We start from the raw sequence: 16,269 nt of genomic DNA on the forward strand, positions 1-16,269 counted from the left end.
TAGTACATAGGGTTTCAGTTTCTCCATGTCCTGTCTTACTTGTGATTATCTTTACTTTTAATTATAGGCATCATGGTGGGTGCTACTATGCCACTGAGTTTTGATTTTAATATATAATATATATATATTTACATATAAAATATGATTTCATTGGTTTCTTGTGCATTTTATACTTTGGAGAAATGTTTATTTTTTGCTATTTAAAAATGCTTTATTTGCCTTTTTATCACTCAGTTGTGTTATTTATATACTCTGGACATACTTTAATTATCAGATACATATTTTGAAAAACACATCTCCCTTTATGCAGGTCTTTTCACTTCATTAGTGATACTGTTTGCAGTACCCCATGCTGCTAGTTTTCAAGCTTTCATTTACACTGCTTATCAATTAAAGCATGAAAATGACTAAACATGTCTTACCCGCACTATTTCGCAGTCGACATTTAATTCAGTGGCAACAGCTTCTATCTTCTCTCTACATACAGATCCCAGGCTGGTCATACCATTATCCCAGTACTTCTTTAGGGTAGCCAAGTCTCGGTCACTGAACTGAGTGCGGTCCTGTAGCTAGAAAATACATTTAAAATTTAATGTGATCAAAGGAAGCAATGTTATTGAGAGGGTAAATGAGGTGGGAAGTAGAAGTACCAAGTTCAGTATATAACATTGTGATAGTGATCCAGGTCACCATTTTTTTTTTCATTTGCAAAATTAGCGTGTTTAAGGGGAATACAGGAATCAGGAGTTCAAACTGACCTCCCAAGAGAAGGCATTGTCCATCTATCAAAACAACAGACTTGTAACAAAGAACTTAGATCATACCTGGAATGAGTGAGAATCCCATACTCTACAAAATGTTATTTTCTCTTTCAAAATGGTGGGACTTTAAGATCCCATCTCTGTCTAGATATAAATTAAAAAAACAAAAAACAAAAAAAATCTTCCTCAGAGAAAACCTTGGGCCCAGGTCTCCTTGTACCAGAAAAGGACCTATTGACCTATCCTACAGTTACCAATGCGTATGTTCTAGCCTTTGTTTCCTAGCTTCTGCTTAATTCTGAGATGACTACAGGGATGGTGGGGCGGAAGTTAGACTCCCCCTATTTTGGCGAAACTGTAAATGAATCCAATTGCTTTTGTTAATTTCTATTTCCAAAATTGTCTAAAATACAGAGAAACTGAGACTATGGGTTTATGAACCCAAGTGCCCAGTAAAATAACAGATAAATAGATTTTTATAAGCTTTACCCTATTCTTTACCCTATTTCCTCATTATGAAAATGTACATTTCCATTGTTTTAAATTTCCATTACACAGTGTGTTAGGATGAAAGGAGAATTGTTTTTAACTGACAGCCATGTAATGTTCTTCATTATGCAAACATGTTCATTATAGCAAATAGATAAAACAGATAAACAAGAAGATAATTTAAGTTAACAACCTGGAATAATACTTAACATTTTAATTTTTTTTCAAAAATTTCCTTTAATGCACACATTCCCATTCATATCTTTAAAAAAAAATAACAAAACAATGACAGGGGCTGGGGATAACACAGTTAACTCAATAAAGGGTTTGCTTTGCATGCAGAAGGACCTGCTTTGGATCCTAGGCACCCATGCAAAAGGCCAGTATGATTGTGTGCTCTTGTAATCCCACTGCTTGGGATACAGACAGAAAAAAATCTTTGGGTCTCATTGCTCAGCTAATTCTAGTCTAACTGGTGAACTCCAGGCCAATAAGAGACCCTTTCTCAAAAGAAGTCTATGGTATCCCTGGTGATGACACACTGGCCTCTATACACATGTAAACTTATACACATATGTACACCTGGAACATATATATATATATATATATATGAACGCACACACACACATACACACACACACACTCACTCTCTCTCTCTCTCACACACACACACTCACTCTCTCTCTCTCTCACACACACACACTCTCTCTCACACACCAAAGACAGCATAACATCAGTATCCTGCTTTACGATGTCATACAGGTAGTGAAAGACTAAAGGTCCCCAAAGTACTTGATTTCTAAGAAGAGATTGCACACAATTCTGACAACTTAAATAAACCTATATATATTTCATAGCTTGTTTCATCTTTTCTATAAAATTCTAGCACTGCTACAGAAAAGTTAGAGAGAAACTATAAATCTTTTTTCCTCTCCCAATTGGGCCAAACTGCAAACAAATCTATTTGCTTTATCAATTTGTTTCTTAGTTCATTATAATGCAGGTTTATGAACTTAAGGACCCCTTATAACATGATGAATTTAAAAGGCAAATAAGTAAAATGTAAGAGGACATTTTAATTGTGAAAAATGAATCATATTTATAGCTTCAGAAACTTTCCAATAAACCTAACCTTTTTTTGTTCTTAGGCTTTTAAAAATACAATATACCACATGCTTTATATATTGCTTAATTCAATGGGTCTTAGATGCATCCTTAGGAAGTAAACTAGAAACATGATAGAATAATGACTTTCATTTTGCTGATAAGGCATTGGAAAAGAAAGGTCAAAGGACTCATTCAGCAGGGCATAAAGGGTCCAATGCAGAGGTAGAAACAGAAATATCTCTTTTTTTCTATAAGTTTTATCCTTTTGATGTATTCAATTACCTTATGGGGTACTGGAAAAATCTGAAAATGTGATTTAATTTTACACACACACACACACACACACACACACACACACACACACACACACACACACACACATCCTGAAAAATCTTTGTGTGTTTGTATGATGAGATAAAGGAGAAAGAAAGAGGGCTTTATAGGTAGAGGGTAGAGGGTAGGGAGAGAGAAGTGGGGTACAGTGGAGGGAAGGAACACTGAGTTGGGTAAAGTGACAAGTGGGATGATGTTTGGGTTATGAGGTTGTTGTAATACAGTTATTTCATCTGAGCATAACATGATTTTCTCATTGCCAACACAGATCAGAGATAACCCTGACCCCCTCACCAGGCAAGGAAATCAAACACTATACTAAGAGTTATGGCAGCGGACCTGCCAATGCTATGGGAAGGCAGATGGAAGGGTATAGGACTCTCCACAGGGAATATAACCAGTATATCCTCTTGCCTCCTCACTGCAAGGGCCTCCAGAAGTGCTAAAGTGCAGATTAATCAAATGCAGGACTCTGTGAAGCAGCTCAGTGAGGTTGGCCTCACACATTCTGGGATGGGCTTCTGATGCAGGCGGTTTTGAATCATCCATGCTCCAGTAAGTAAGCCCAATAAACCCAGTGATTTCCCAGGCTGGATTTGGTGGAATCTTTCCTTTTGTCTGTCTTTGTTGTTGTATCTGGAGCAAATAGACATTTGTTCATTTCTCCACAGGAAAAGCAATGAGTAGAAAGAAGCTCTGGTGCTGCCTTTTGCCTGAGATGAAGTTCACTTAGTTCCACACTAAAACTACCCTTCAAATATGTCCTATTCATATACCCTTTAACATTTTATTTCTAACTGAAATTTAACATGCAGGACCTCCTAAATCAGATGCAGATAAGAGTGGGAAATAAAACATGTACTGGGGAGATGGTACCATGGGCAAAAGCACTTGCTGTGTAAGCATAAGAACCTGAGTTCAAATCTCCAGCTCCCATGTAAAAGCAGTGTATTCCAGGCAACCCTAGCACTAGGAAGTGGAGCTAACTGAATCCCTGATGTTTACCGCTAGCCAATCTAGGCAAAATGGCAAGCTTCAGGTACAATGAGATTTTCTTTTCTCTGTCTCTGTCTCTCTCCCCACCTCTTCTCTCCGTGTGTGTGTGTGTGTGTGTGTGTGTGTGTGTGTGTGTGTGTGTGTGTGTATGTGTGTGTACATGTGAACACTGTGAACACGTGTATTACCAAATTCAATTGCAAGGGGCTAGAAAGATGGCTCAGCAGTTAAGAGCCTATACCGTTCTTTCAGGACCAAAATTTGGTTCCCAGCGCTGATATTGGCTGGTTCACAACTACTTGTAACTCCAGTTCCAAGGGATCTGAACCCTCCCTATTCTGGTCTCCACAGGCAATTGCAAACATGTGTTACACAAACATACACTCAGGCACACATACATACACATAATTAAAAAATAAACCTTAAAAGTGGTTAGTTAAATCTGTTTCTCCTTACTTAAAAAAGTTAAATAGTATTTATTGTAAGTACTATTACTAAATCTTATGTTTTCAATGAATAAACCCATCGTATCATCTAATTTTTTTTCTTCCTCAAACCTTAAGTTACTTGCAACATAAAAATTACATCAGGTGTTCATCTTACAATGATTGCACAATAGTTATGCAGTTAAAATTCTCAAAACCAAGAATGAAATCAACTGTAGAAGATTCTAGGAATATTCAAATAATTCATCACAACTGCCATTATGAATTTTCCCGTGAATTTCCATTGCACCATATTCTCCAGTGCGAGTTAACTTACATTACTGTCAGAATGGAAGGAGTAATGAACAGAACACTGAACACACTCAGCCAATTAATTTGTAATTCATTTAGAGGACATCCAAAGCTGATTCATTCTTTAAATTGAACTAAATAAAACCTGATTTGATTTGCTAGAAATGTGCTGGGGTCTCAGCATTAGCAATGCTAAAGGTGACCTATTATGACAATACCTATTAAGTAGAAGCTTATGAAAGAAGCGCAGTTATTTTTAAAGCTCCTAAGAGCATATTTTAACTAAGAAAATAAATAAGGTAATAAAAATCAATTAGCATTAAAATTGTGAAGACCATTTAGAGAAGGAACAGAGTTAGTGGACATTTAAAGGATAAGGTGAATTCTCCCCTAAGGAAGGCTGAAATTGAAGTCAGTTTTGTCTTTCTATTAGATTCTCAGGCCAACTTCATTTTATGAGAAATAATGAAACCTAAAATTCTGGATTAGGTAAAGGACATGGGCAATAATTTTGAGTATAGGGTAGCATTCCAAAAGCTCAGGGCTTCCCACACACAAGAAAAACACTGCCAGTGAGCTACCCCAAGCATGCCTTTAATATGAAATACAATAAAATAAAAACAGAAAAGTATAAAATCAATTACTGTCTCTCTTTTCTTCACCTGCAAACCCATAACTGTAACACCAAACATAACTACTACTATAAATTACTCTGAAACATTCTCGAACTCATGCAAATATGGAGCCAGGTGCAGTGGCTCATTCCATAATGCCATCAGTACAGAGGCTGAGGCAGGAGAATTGCCCTGAATTCCAGCCTGAACTACATAGCAAGCACTAAGACAGGCTCAGCTTTTTGTGAGATTCTCTTGCTTCCTACCATACCATATATGTGTGTGTGTGTGTGTGTGTGTGTGTGTGTGTGTGTGTGTGTGTGTGTAATTACATATGTATGTATTTATATGTATACACACATATATTCTTACCTGAAGACCTATAAATGTAACACCAAAAGAGAACCATTTATAGTAGTTTCCTTTATATATATATTTAAACTCTACATAGATGACATGGTACTATAAACTTAAACTTTTCTACTTAATAGCATATTGTGCAGATTGTTCTGTATCACCATTTATAGATATGCATACACTATAGCCTAAGCTATCCTGAAACCCCCATCCTCCTTCCTCAGCCTCCTGAGTCCTGGGATTTGGGGTATGATCCACTATACCTGGCACATTGACTATTTTTTTTGAGTTCATCATTTCTTTTATTTTACAATACAATTCAGTTCTATATATCAACCATGGATTCCCTTGTTCTCCCCCCTCCTGCCCCCTCACCTTCCCCCCAGCCCCCCCTCCATTCCCATCTCCTCCAGGGCAAAGCCTCCCCCGAGGACTGAGATCAACCTGGTAGACTCAGTCCAGGCAGGTCCAGTCCCCTCCTCCCAGGCCGAGCCAAGCGACCCTGCATAGGCCCCAGGTTTCAAACAGCCAACTCATGCAATGAGCACAGGACCTGGTCACACTGCCTGTATGCCTCCCAAACAGATCAAGCCAATCAACTGTCACCCATTCAGAGGGCCTGATCCAGTTAGGGACCCCTCAGCCGTTGGTTCATAGTTCATGTGTTTCCATTTGTTTGGCTCTTTGTCCCTGTGCTTTATCCAACCTTGGTCTCAACAATTTTCGCTCATATAAACCCTCCTCTTTCTCACTAATTGGACTCCCAGAGCTCCACCCGGGGCCTAGCCATGGATCTCTGCATCCAGATCCCTCAGTCTTTGGATACTCAACTTCATATGGAAAAACAAAAAACCCAGGATAGCCAAAAGAATCCTGTACAATAACACAACCTCTGGAGGCATCACGATCCCTGACTTCAAGCTCTACTATAGAGCTACAGTAATAAAAACAGCTTGGTACTGGCATAAAAACCGACATGTGGACCAATGGAATCGAATTGAAGACCCTGACATTAATCCGCACACCTATGAACATATAATTTTTGACAAAGAAGCCAAAAGTGTACAATGAAAAAAAGAAAGCATCTTCAACAAATGGTGCTGGCATAACTGGATATCAACATGTAGAAGGCTGCAAATAGATCCATATCTATCACCGTGCACAAAACTTAAGTCCAAGTGGATCAAGGACCTCAACATAAATCCAGCTACTCTGAACCTTTTAGAAGAGAAAGTAGGAAGTAGTCTTGAAAGCATTGGCATAGGAGATCACTTCCTAAATATAACACCAGTAGCACAGACACTGAGAGAAACAATCTATCAATGGGACCTCTTGAAACTGAGAAGCTTTTGTAGAGCAAAGGATATGGTCAACAAGGCAAAGCGACAGCCTACAGAATGGGAAAAGGTCTTCACCAACCCCATTTTTTTAAAAAATCATTCACATAAGTAAAATTATGTTGTATCTGTCATTCTGTGCCTAACCTACTTCATTTCACATGATACTTTTTATGATCATCCATACAGTTATCAATGGCAAGGTTACCTTTTTAAATAGGGTGAATAATATTCTATTCCATTCTGTATATACACTTACATATAATATAGGTGTATATTATATGCATGCATGCAGAAGTACAACATTTTCTTAATTTATTCATCCCTTGATAAAATTTAAGTTTTTACCATATTTTGGCTATTTCAAATAAAAATGCTGCAGTGAACACAGTAGGGCAGATATCTCTTTGAGATTAGACTTCCATTTTTCAAAAGAATATATTGTTGTTGTTGTTTTTGTTATGTGTAGGTGCCCACAGTAGGTACCCCCTAGAGGAATCAGCTTCCATAGAGCTGGAGTTAGAGTTGTGAACCAAGAGTGCCGGGAATTGAACTTGGGTCCTCTAAAAGAACAACAAGTATTCTTGGACATTGAGCCATCCCTCTAGCATCAACTTTAAAATATTTTCATTATATATCCCAAAATGGCACCTTCTTATTATATGATGGTTCTATTTTCATTTTTAATCTCAGTCTTTTAAATAACAAATTGTACTTCATCATATAGACACTCCATAATAAGGTTATTTATTGAAAGGCCTTTATGTAGTATTTTCAGGTTATTGGTAGTTTAATCAGGTTCAGTGTAACTGGATTTATGTTGAGGTCTTTGGTCCACTTGGACTTGAGTTTTGTGCATGGTGACAGATAATCAATCCTAAAATATATTATATATAAATGACATATCTTATATATTTAATTATATATTAAATACATTATATGTGTTAAATTTCCAGCAGTGTGGTTTGATCATCTCCTCTGCATATTGTTACACAGAGATCCCAATACTAACCAGATGAGATGAACAACAATATATTAGTCACATATGCTTATAGCCTCAGATACTGTATGCTATGTAAAGCCACATTAATGTGCATTTGTGAACAAAGTGAACAACCTGAGGTGGTGGGAGACTGGCTTTGCAGAAACAAGGACTGATGTAAACCAATTTCCAGTTTGTTTAAATATTCTGTGAGCTAGTAGAAAACTGAGACCTATTACTCAGAGATCAGGTATTGTTTAAATACTATAACTGTAGCAGCACAGTGGGGCAGACCATTTGAGACATTCCCAGTTTTTACAGATGCTAAGGTATGCAGAATGAAGTCTTTGCTTTAGTAAATGTACATTTAAAATGCTTGCTGCAATGCTACAGATGAAACCTAGAGCCTTGTTCATACTTGGTAAGTATTTTCTCACTGAGTTATATTCCCAGGCCCTATTTTTTTTAATTTATTTTAATTTATTTTGCAATATAATTCAGTTCTACATATCAGCCACGGATTCCCTTGTTCTCCCCCTTCCCGTCCCCCTCACCTTCCCCCCAACCGCCCCCCCCATTCCCATCTCCTCCAGGGCAAAGCCTTCCCCACAGACTGAGGTCAACCTGGTAGACTCAGTCCAGGTAGGTCTAGTCCCCTCCTCCCAGGCCGAGCCAAGCGATCCTGCATAGGCCCCAGATTTCAAACAGCCAACTCATGCAATGAGCACAGGACCCGGTCCCACTGCCTGGATGCCTCCCAAACAGATCAAGCCAATCAACTGTCTCACCCATTCAGAGGGCCTGATCCAGTGGGGACCCCTCAGCCATTGGTTCATAGTTCATGTGTTTCCATTCATTTGGCTATTTGTCCCTGTGCTTTATCCAACCTTGGTCTCAACAATTCTCACTCATATAAACCCTCCTCTTTCTCGCTAATTGGACTCCCAGAGCTCCACCCGGGGCCTAGTCATGGATCTCTGCATCCAGATCCCTCAGTAGTTGGATGAGGTTTCTAGCACAACAATTAGGGTGTTTGCCCAGGCCCTAATTTTAAAGATAAGTTGGTCCTCTGTGTCTATGGACTCTGCATCCATAGATTCAACCAGATTATGGATTGAAAATATATGAAAAATAATCCCAGAAATTTTATAAAACAAGACTTGAATTTACCAGTGCTGAATACTGTGCTTACTCCATAGGGATGAAGTCTGTTTCCTAGTTCCTCAGTATCTCAGCGGTACCCACTTGTGGATTCTTCACATTCTCTCTTAGTCATGTTCTATAGAGATAGGTCTATTGTGCTTGGTTCTATACTAAACATGTACAAACTCTTTTCTTCTTCTTCTTCCTCAAAACAACTTAACACCTATATATAGCTGTACACTGTATTGTGTATTATAATGTAGGCATAATTTAACGTGTGTGGAAGGATGTGCAGATATACAAAGATAATACAATTTTATATAAGGGAATTGAGCTTCCATGGATTTAGATGTCCATAGGGAAGGCTGGAATCAATGCACTGCAGATTCTAAGGAAATAACAAAATTGTTAAATACCATGGAATGAGAGCAGAAATGCATAATAGTCCCTGCTTTTTGCTATCTTCGTCTGTGTTTTGGCTTTGTAATCTTGCCAATTTAGTGAAAAAAATGACCTCTTATTTTTTGGTTTTTTGTTTGTTTAAATTTCCATCATTCTAGTGGCCAAATTGTCTGAATTATATAGTTGAGTGATTTTTGTGTAAGCAATATGTATATGTACATATGTGTGTTAATTAGTTCTCTGTGAATTTTATCATATTCACTTCCTATTTACATTTCAGTCACAGTCTTTGCATAGCATGGCTGCCCCTGGATGATTTTGACTATGTAAAGGGTCTGATTTCCTTTCTTGCCAGTATCACCAGTATGCAGCCATAGCTTTATTATTTTTTTAGAGGTTTCTTTGATTGCCCTTCCAGTTCACAATTGGTACTTTTTGTTTCTGTTGTAAGAGGAAATTTATCTGTTGACTAACTTAAATTTTGGAAATGTATACTTTACAGATAAGTTTCGGAGTTGAAGGGTAAGCTCCTGCAGGCTCATGTAATAGGGCACGTCGTCAGCTACCCATTTCTACAATATTTATTGCTAATGTCTTACAGTTCTTAGACACTGGCTGTGTTTCCCCATTTCCCATTTATACATAGATAAAATTAGGATGAGATTGGTTAAAAATGAATTAAGTTGGAAAATCTGCACTATAATGTAATTAGCAAGAGTTGCTTTGTTGATATAATAGAATGAGCATGTAGAAGTCTTGTGAATAAAATAATAGGTGCTGGGCGAAAAAGAAGAAATGTGTTATAAAATTATAGATCAATGGGTAAGTATATTTTACCCATTTACCCAGCAAATTTAATAGGAGAGTCATTAGGAAAACGTACACAATTTTATATGTCTCATAACCTTAATCCAACATCAGAAAGTGCTGTTATATCTTTTAACAAAATACATTTTGGCATTATGAATCATTAACGATATTTAATGCATAATTTAAACATATATTTAAAGAACATAAAATTTTGCATAACCTGAAATAAAAGAAAGTGGCAAGCCTTCTATTAGATATTTCATCAGTCAATTAACATTGTACATACACAATGCATATGAATATAAAATGTAGAATGATATATATGTACACACACACACACACATATATATATATACATATAGATAGATTTTTGTTTTCTGTCTGTTGCTTTAACTATTTTATGTAAAGAAAAAAGATTTATTTAGTTTACAGTTCTGGAAGTCTAACAGCATAATATGCACAATCTTCTTGGAACCCTGAGGGCCTTCCTATTGGGCCCTAGCATACTGGAGACAAGTGGGCTATAAGGAGCAGTCTTGTATATTATGCTTTAAACATTTTCAACTTCACTCAAGTAAAAGTACAATAAAGAACTGAAAATGAGAATTTGGTAAAATGTATTTAAATTCTCAAAGCTTAATCATAGACATGACTTAACTGTGTTCTTATCTGTAAATGGGAAAACTTCTGCAAAAAGTATGAAATATCAGTTGTGATGTACAACAAGCTGTTCAATTTAATAAAATATGTATGTTTCTGGAAATTATCTTGCCATTCTATCTCTCGTCTAAAAGTCCCAGGTGCAAGACAAAACAGTGGTAATTACTTTGACAATATATTTAAAATATTCACTGCTTTAAATTGACAGTGTTAAGATAGCTCCTCTCATTAAATTGCCTGAACTTAGACCTATGTTGCTTGCACTAAAATTGACACTTTCTTCTTCTCTAGCTTCTTGTCTAGTACTGTCCTTCTTCCCTCTTGCACTTGTCCCCTTCATTACCATTACGATACAGCCTGATCATCATCAGAGCTGAACTGACACTGGTGCTATTCCCATAAACTTCAGGAAATAAACACACGAATCATAAGGGACAAGCAATTGGAAAATAGTGAAGAAATGGTTAGTTTTGAGAAACACACAAGCCAACCATGATGAATTAAAAAAATAAAAAATTAAGCTGATTAATAACAGGTAATGATGGAATCTACAATAAAAACTTCCCAGGAAACAAAACAACAGCATAAATATGGCATTAGTAGTGAATTCGACAAAACATTTAGAAATAATTAACATCAATTCTTCTCACACTCTTAGAAAACACTGAACAGAAGGCAAAACTTCCTAACCTGTTTTTTAAAGGCCAGTATTATCTGATACCCATGCTTGACAAGGACATCATGATTTTATGCCACTATATGTTAAGTAACTTTTATGAACACAGACATAAAATTGTTCAAGCCAATAACAGAGAAATGGAACTAAGCATGTACATTATACATTATGATCAATTGGGATTTACCTAAGAAGTGTTAGTGTGGTCCACACACAGAAATCAATCATGTAATACATTGAGGGAAAAAACTCACATGATCATTTGAATTGGCAGTGGAAAACTATCAATATTCTACATGTTTAGTATATTTTTTAAAGTTATTACTACTAGAGGACACAAGCAGTACTTGTACTTTGTTCCTATCAATTCCACTGCTCCTTGAAGCATATTAAAAAAATCAAGATTCTGTGGAGAACTCATTCATCTTTTCTTTAATTTTTGTGAGACAGGGTCTTTATACAGCCTGGGCTGGCCTTAGACTCTCTGCTCTGCTTGTCCCTGAACTTCTGATCTTCCTGTCTTCACCTTTGAAGTGTTTAGATTACAGATACGTACCATCATACTCAGCTGCATGTGGTTCTAAGCATTGAAGTTGAAGCTTTGTACATATTAGGTAAACATTCTTCTATTACTCATGGAGAACTCACTTTTAAAAAAATCTAATCTCATACAATACACCCCAACTGCAGCCTCTCTTTTCTCCACTCCTCCCAGTTACCCCCAGATTCACTGCTCCTCTGTTTCCATTCAGAAAAGAGCAGGCCTTGAGGGATATCAACCGAACAGGGCATAACAAGATTGCAGTAAAACTAGGCACAAACCCTCATATCAAGGACGGACGAGCCAACCCAGGAGGAGGAAGAGGGCAACCCAGGAGCAGGCAAAAGAGGCACAGAACCCCCTCTCCCACTGTTAAGAGTCCCACAAACATCTCAACCTAAACAACCACAGCATGTTTGCAGAGGACCTAATACAGACCTAAGCAGGCTATGTGATGTTTCAGTCTCTGTGAGCCCTCAGGAGCCCTGCTTAGTTGATTCTGTGGGAGAATTCACTTGATTTAAAAACTTATTACCAAAGCACACTAATCAACACAATTTGGTACTGGCAGAAAGATGGAGAAACAACAGTGGAACAGACTGAGACCCCAGGAAAAAAATGCACGTATCTCTGGTCAATTAATTTGTGTTGTTTTTGAGATGGGGCCTCATTTAGCTCAGGTTAGTTTTGACTTTGCTATGTTGTTGAGGATGACCTCAACTACTGATCTCCCTGCCTTGACCTCTTAAATGTTGTGATTAAACGTGTGCCGCATCATATCTGGCTTTAGTTAATTGGTTTTATGAGAATTATAGTTAAGACCATTCAAATGAAAGTGCTGGTATGACACCATACCCACATACATCAAAGTGAAGCTGGACCTCTACCTTGTGCCATATAAAAATTCACTCAGAATTGCTCAATGCCTGAATGCAAAAGCTACAACTATAAAATTCTTAAATACACAGGTACATCTCTTTTGCTTTCTATTTGGAAAAACGGATTCTTAGACATAACACCAAAAGCAGATGTAGCAAAAAGGAAAAACAGAAAACCTGAGCTTTATAAGGACTAAAGACTGTAGTAGTTTAATAATTTCAGATCTTATATTAAGATCTTTGATTGCCTAGGCAACAGTCTTCTCAATAGAATTACAATGGAAAAAAAAGCAAGAAAAGACAAATAGGATTACATTAAATTAAAAAGCTTCTGCATGACAAATCAATCAATTACTAGAGTGAAGAGATGGTCTATAGAATGAGAGAAAAACCTTTGCTAGCTATTCTTCCAACAGGAAATTAACATCTCACAATATAAAGTATTAAAGTTAAATACCAAAGAACAGATAAAATGGGCTGAGGATGTTGGAAGAATATTTGCCTAGCATACCCCAAGCTGACAACTGCAGCCCCAGCACTTGGGAGGCAGAGGAAGGGAGATCAGGTACACAGCTCATTGCTGAGTTCAAAGTCAACCTGGGTACATGGACTCTTGCTTCCTAAAAATAAAACAAAACAAAACAAAACAAAAAATGGGTGAGTGAACTGAACAGGTAGTTCACAAACCAAGTATAAGTGACTAATAAACATATAAAAATACATATCTTTAGCTATCAGGTAAATGAAAATCAAATGATACTGAGATTTCATATCACCTGTCTTTATAGTTACTAATGTCATCAAGAAAAAAAGAACAAATGCTAGCAAGGGTGGAGGTCTTTATACAGTGTGTGAATTTAAATTAATAAACTCATGACAAAAAATTGTTAATGACCACCCCCCAAAAAATCAACTAAAACTACAACTATCATATGATTTAGTTATGCCATTCCTGGATATATACCTAAAGGAATTAATGGCAGTATACAGTAGAGACAGCCATATATCCAGGTTTATTGTGGCACTCTTCAAAATAATTGGGTTACAGAATCAGCTTAGGTGCTATGGATGGATTACAGATAAGGAAGAATGTAATAACATTTCTATAGGAAAATAGATGGAAGTGGAGATCATCATGTTAATTGAAACAAACCAGACTCAGGATGACAAATACCACGTTTTCTCTCATACTCAGATCTAAAGAAAACACTCAAAAACAACATGCCAGTAAAACATGGATTATTTGAGCATAGATATGTGATTTGAAGGAAAAGGGAGGGGAAGCAAGAGCGATAGATTTAATAAAATTGTTACACATGTATGTATGAAGTCACCACAATAAAATCCATTATTTTTGCTTAATATTTGACACTAAAAATAAAAATAGAAAAACAATCTCTGAAACAAAGAAAATAATAGACTTTTCACTGTGCTTCCTGTCCATCAAGTGACGAAGAACTTTGACCACTACAGGCCCCTGCTTCTGTGATGTTCTATCTCATAGAAATATCAAAAACATGGAGACAAGTAACCATGAATTAAACCCTCTGGAATTGTACACCAAAATTAATGACTGTTCAAGTTGTTTATTCAGGTACTCTGTCACAGAGATGAGAAAAATAACTAACGAAGAGATTCCAAGGCACAATATCATGTAAATGGAAGCATAGAATTACAGCTTGTAGAACTAGATTCTTCTTCATATATGATAATACATAAATACATTGCAAATTATTAATTTTAATTATGTGTACGTGTGTGTATGTGTGTCAGTGTGTGTGTGTGCATGCATGCATGCATGTGAGTACATTGAATGTAGAATCCCACAGAAGTATTGGATTTCCCTAGAGCTGTAGTTACAGGCAGTTATAAGCTGCCCAGTGTGGGTGCTGGGAATCAAAATTGGGTTCTCTGCAATAGCAGTATGTGCTCTTATTGCTGAACCATCTCTTCAGCCCATTAGCAATATATATTTAAGATGCACTGCTATCTTTGCTAGTCTTTATTCTTTCATCACAGTCAATGAATGCCCATCAATTGCATGGATGAATGGCATTTTGCTTATCTGTCTACTAAATGGCATCTTGGTCATTTACAGTTTTTGATGATTAAAAACAAAGATGCTATTAATAATTATAGTAAAAATTGGGATGGACATACATTTTCAGATTAGTTAGGTAAATAACTGGGAATGACAGGCTAGATCATAGGTAAGGCTACTGACTTTCTAAGAAACTGCCATACAACCTTCCAAATGGGTTATAACACATTTCATTCTTGCCAGCACTAATTGTGATTTATTGTTTTTCTTAATCACTAACTTATATTCTCAGATTTTGGATATACACTTTCTATTAAGTACATGTCTTTTTAACTGGATACATTTAAAAATAACATGGAATTTCCTTATATGGACCCTTCATAAAATTGCTCTTTTATGAAATTTTCAGATTTTAAAAATAATCTTAGGATGTAAATCTATTATTTTTCAGCTTAAAGTGTATTTTTGCTAAAATTTATGCTTGCTTGGGAACTATTTCTTAAAGTCTGGAACTATTCACTCCAGTGTGATTTTAGTGAAATAAATTATAGTAACTACATCCTTTTCATCAATCATCTTAAAATGTGATACGTGCTATTAGCATTCATAAAGTGCTAGATCCTGGTTGAACTTTCAATTGCTTGCTTGTTGAAGCATAAAATAATCCAAATCTAAAATAAGGAAATTAGAGACACTGATACTTAAAATGAGGGCTGAATGAAATGTTCTTCACATTTTACATAACACTTAAAAGGCTCAAAGCTGGATAGAGCTCAGTGGTATAGCACTTGCCTAGCACATGTGATGCCCTGGTTTTAAACCCCAGAAGCAAGGTAGAGAATGAAAATCCAAATTTATTTGGTTGGCATTGAGAATGAGGTTTTTGTTTTGTTTTTTTTTCATGAGGTTGAGACTCGGTAGGACTCGACAGGAGGTAACCATGGAACAATGCAGTGTATCTTGCTAGCTATGTCTGCTGGTTAGGCAGGGAAATTGACTTGAGAGAACCAAGGAAACAGAAGCTGTATCTTGGTAACTGTGCCACCTGACTATCAGAATGTACTTTGTAGTTAAATATCCGTGAAGGTACAGTTGGGTTTTTCTCACTATATCAGGAACTCAGGGACCACTGAACTTTCCTAGTCCTCACACAGGCACACGAATGAAGGTCTCCATCCTCAAAATTCACTCTCTTCATTGTTTCACTTACTTTGCAGATTTGATACTCCGTTGTGAGCTTTTCAGGAGGATTATGAGAGATCTAATCCACCATGGTTTAGAAAAGGGAAAAGGGGCAATTCACTTGCGTGACTATGTTACTATCCTGATAAATATTCATAAAAACTTCTTAAAAGTCCACAACACAGAACCCAGTGTGGTGCTACCTACCCCTTCAGGTCAGCCC

General features: G+C 36.7%; 1 protein-coding gene across 2 annotated transcripts in view; it reads right to left on the reverse strand.

Moving 5' to 3' along the window:
* Positions 1-16,269, reverse strand: part of Hdx (highly divergent homeobox) — a 118,294-nt gene that overhangs the window by 43,370 nt on the left and 58,655 nt on the right. For both annotated transcript variants that reach the window (XM_052734865.1, XM_052734874.1), the window contains one exon: positions 423-569. In XM_052734865.1, the coding sequence (XP_052590825.1) occupies positions 423-569 (147 nt within the window). The remainder of the gene's footprint in view (positions 1-422; positions 570-16,269) is intronic.

Source organism: Peromyscus californicus, unplaced genomic scaffold, assembly GCF_007827085.1.
Source record: "Peromyscus californicus insignis strain IS unplaced genomic scaffold, ASM782708v3 Scaffold_10__1_contigs__length_136768540, whole genome shotgun sequence".
Taxonomy (NCBI): domain Eukaryota; kingdom Metazoa; phylum Chordata; class Mammalia; order Rodentia; family Cricetidae; genus Peromyscus; species Peromyscus californicus.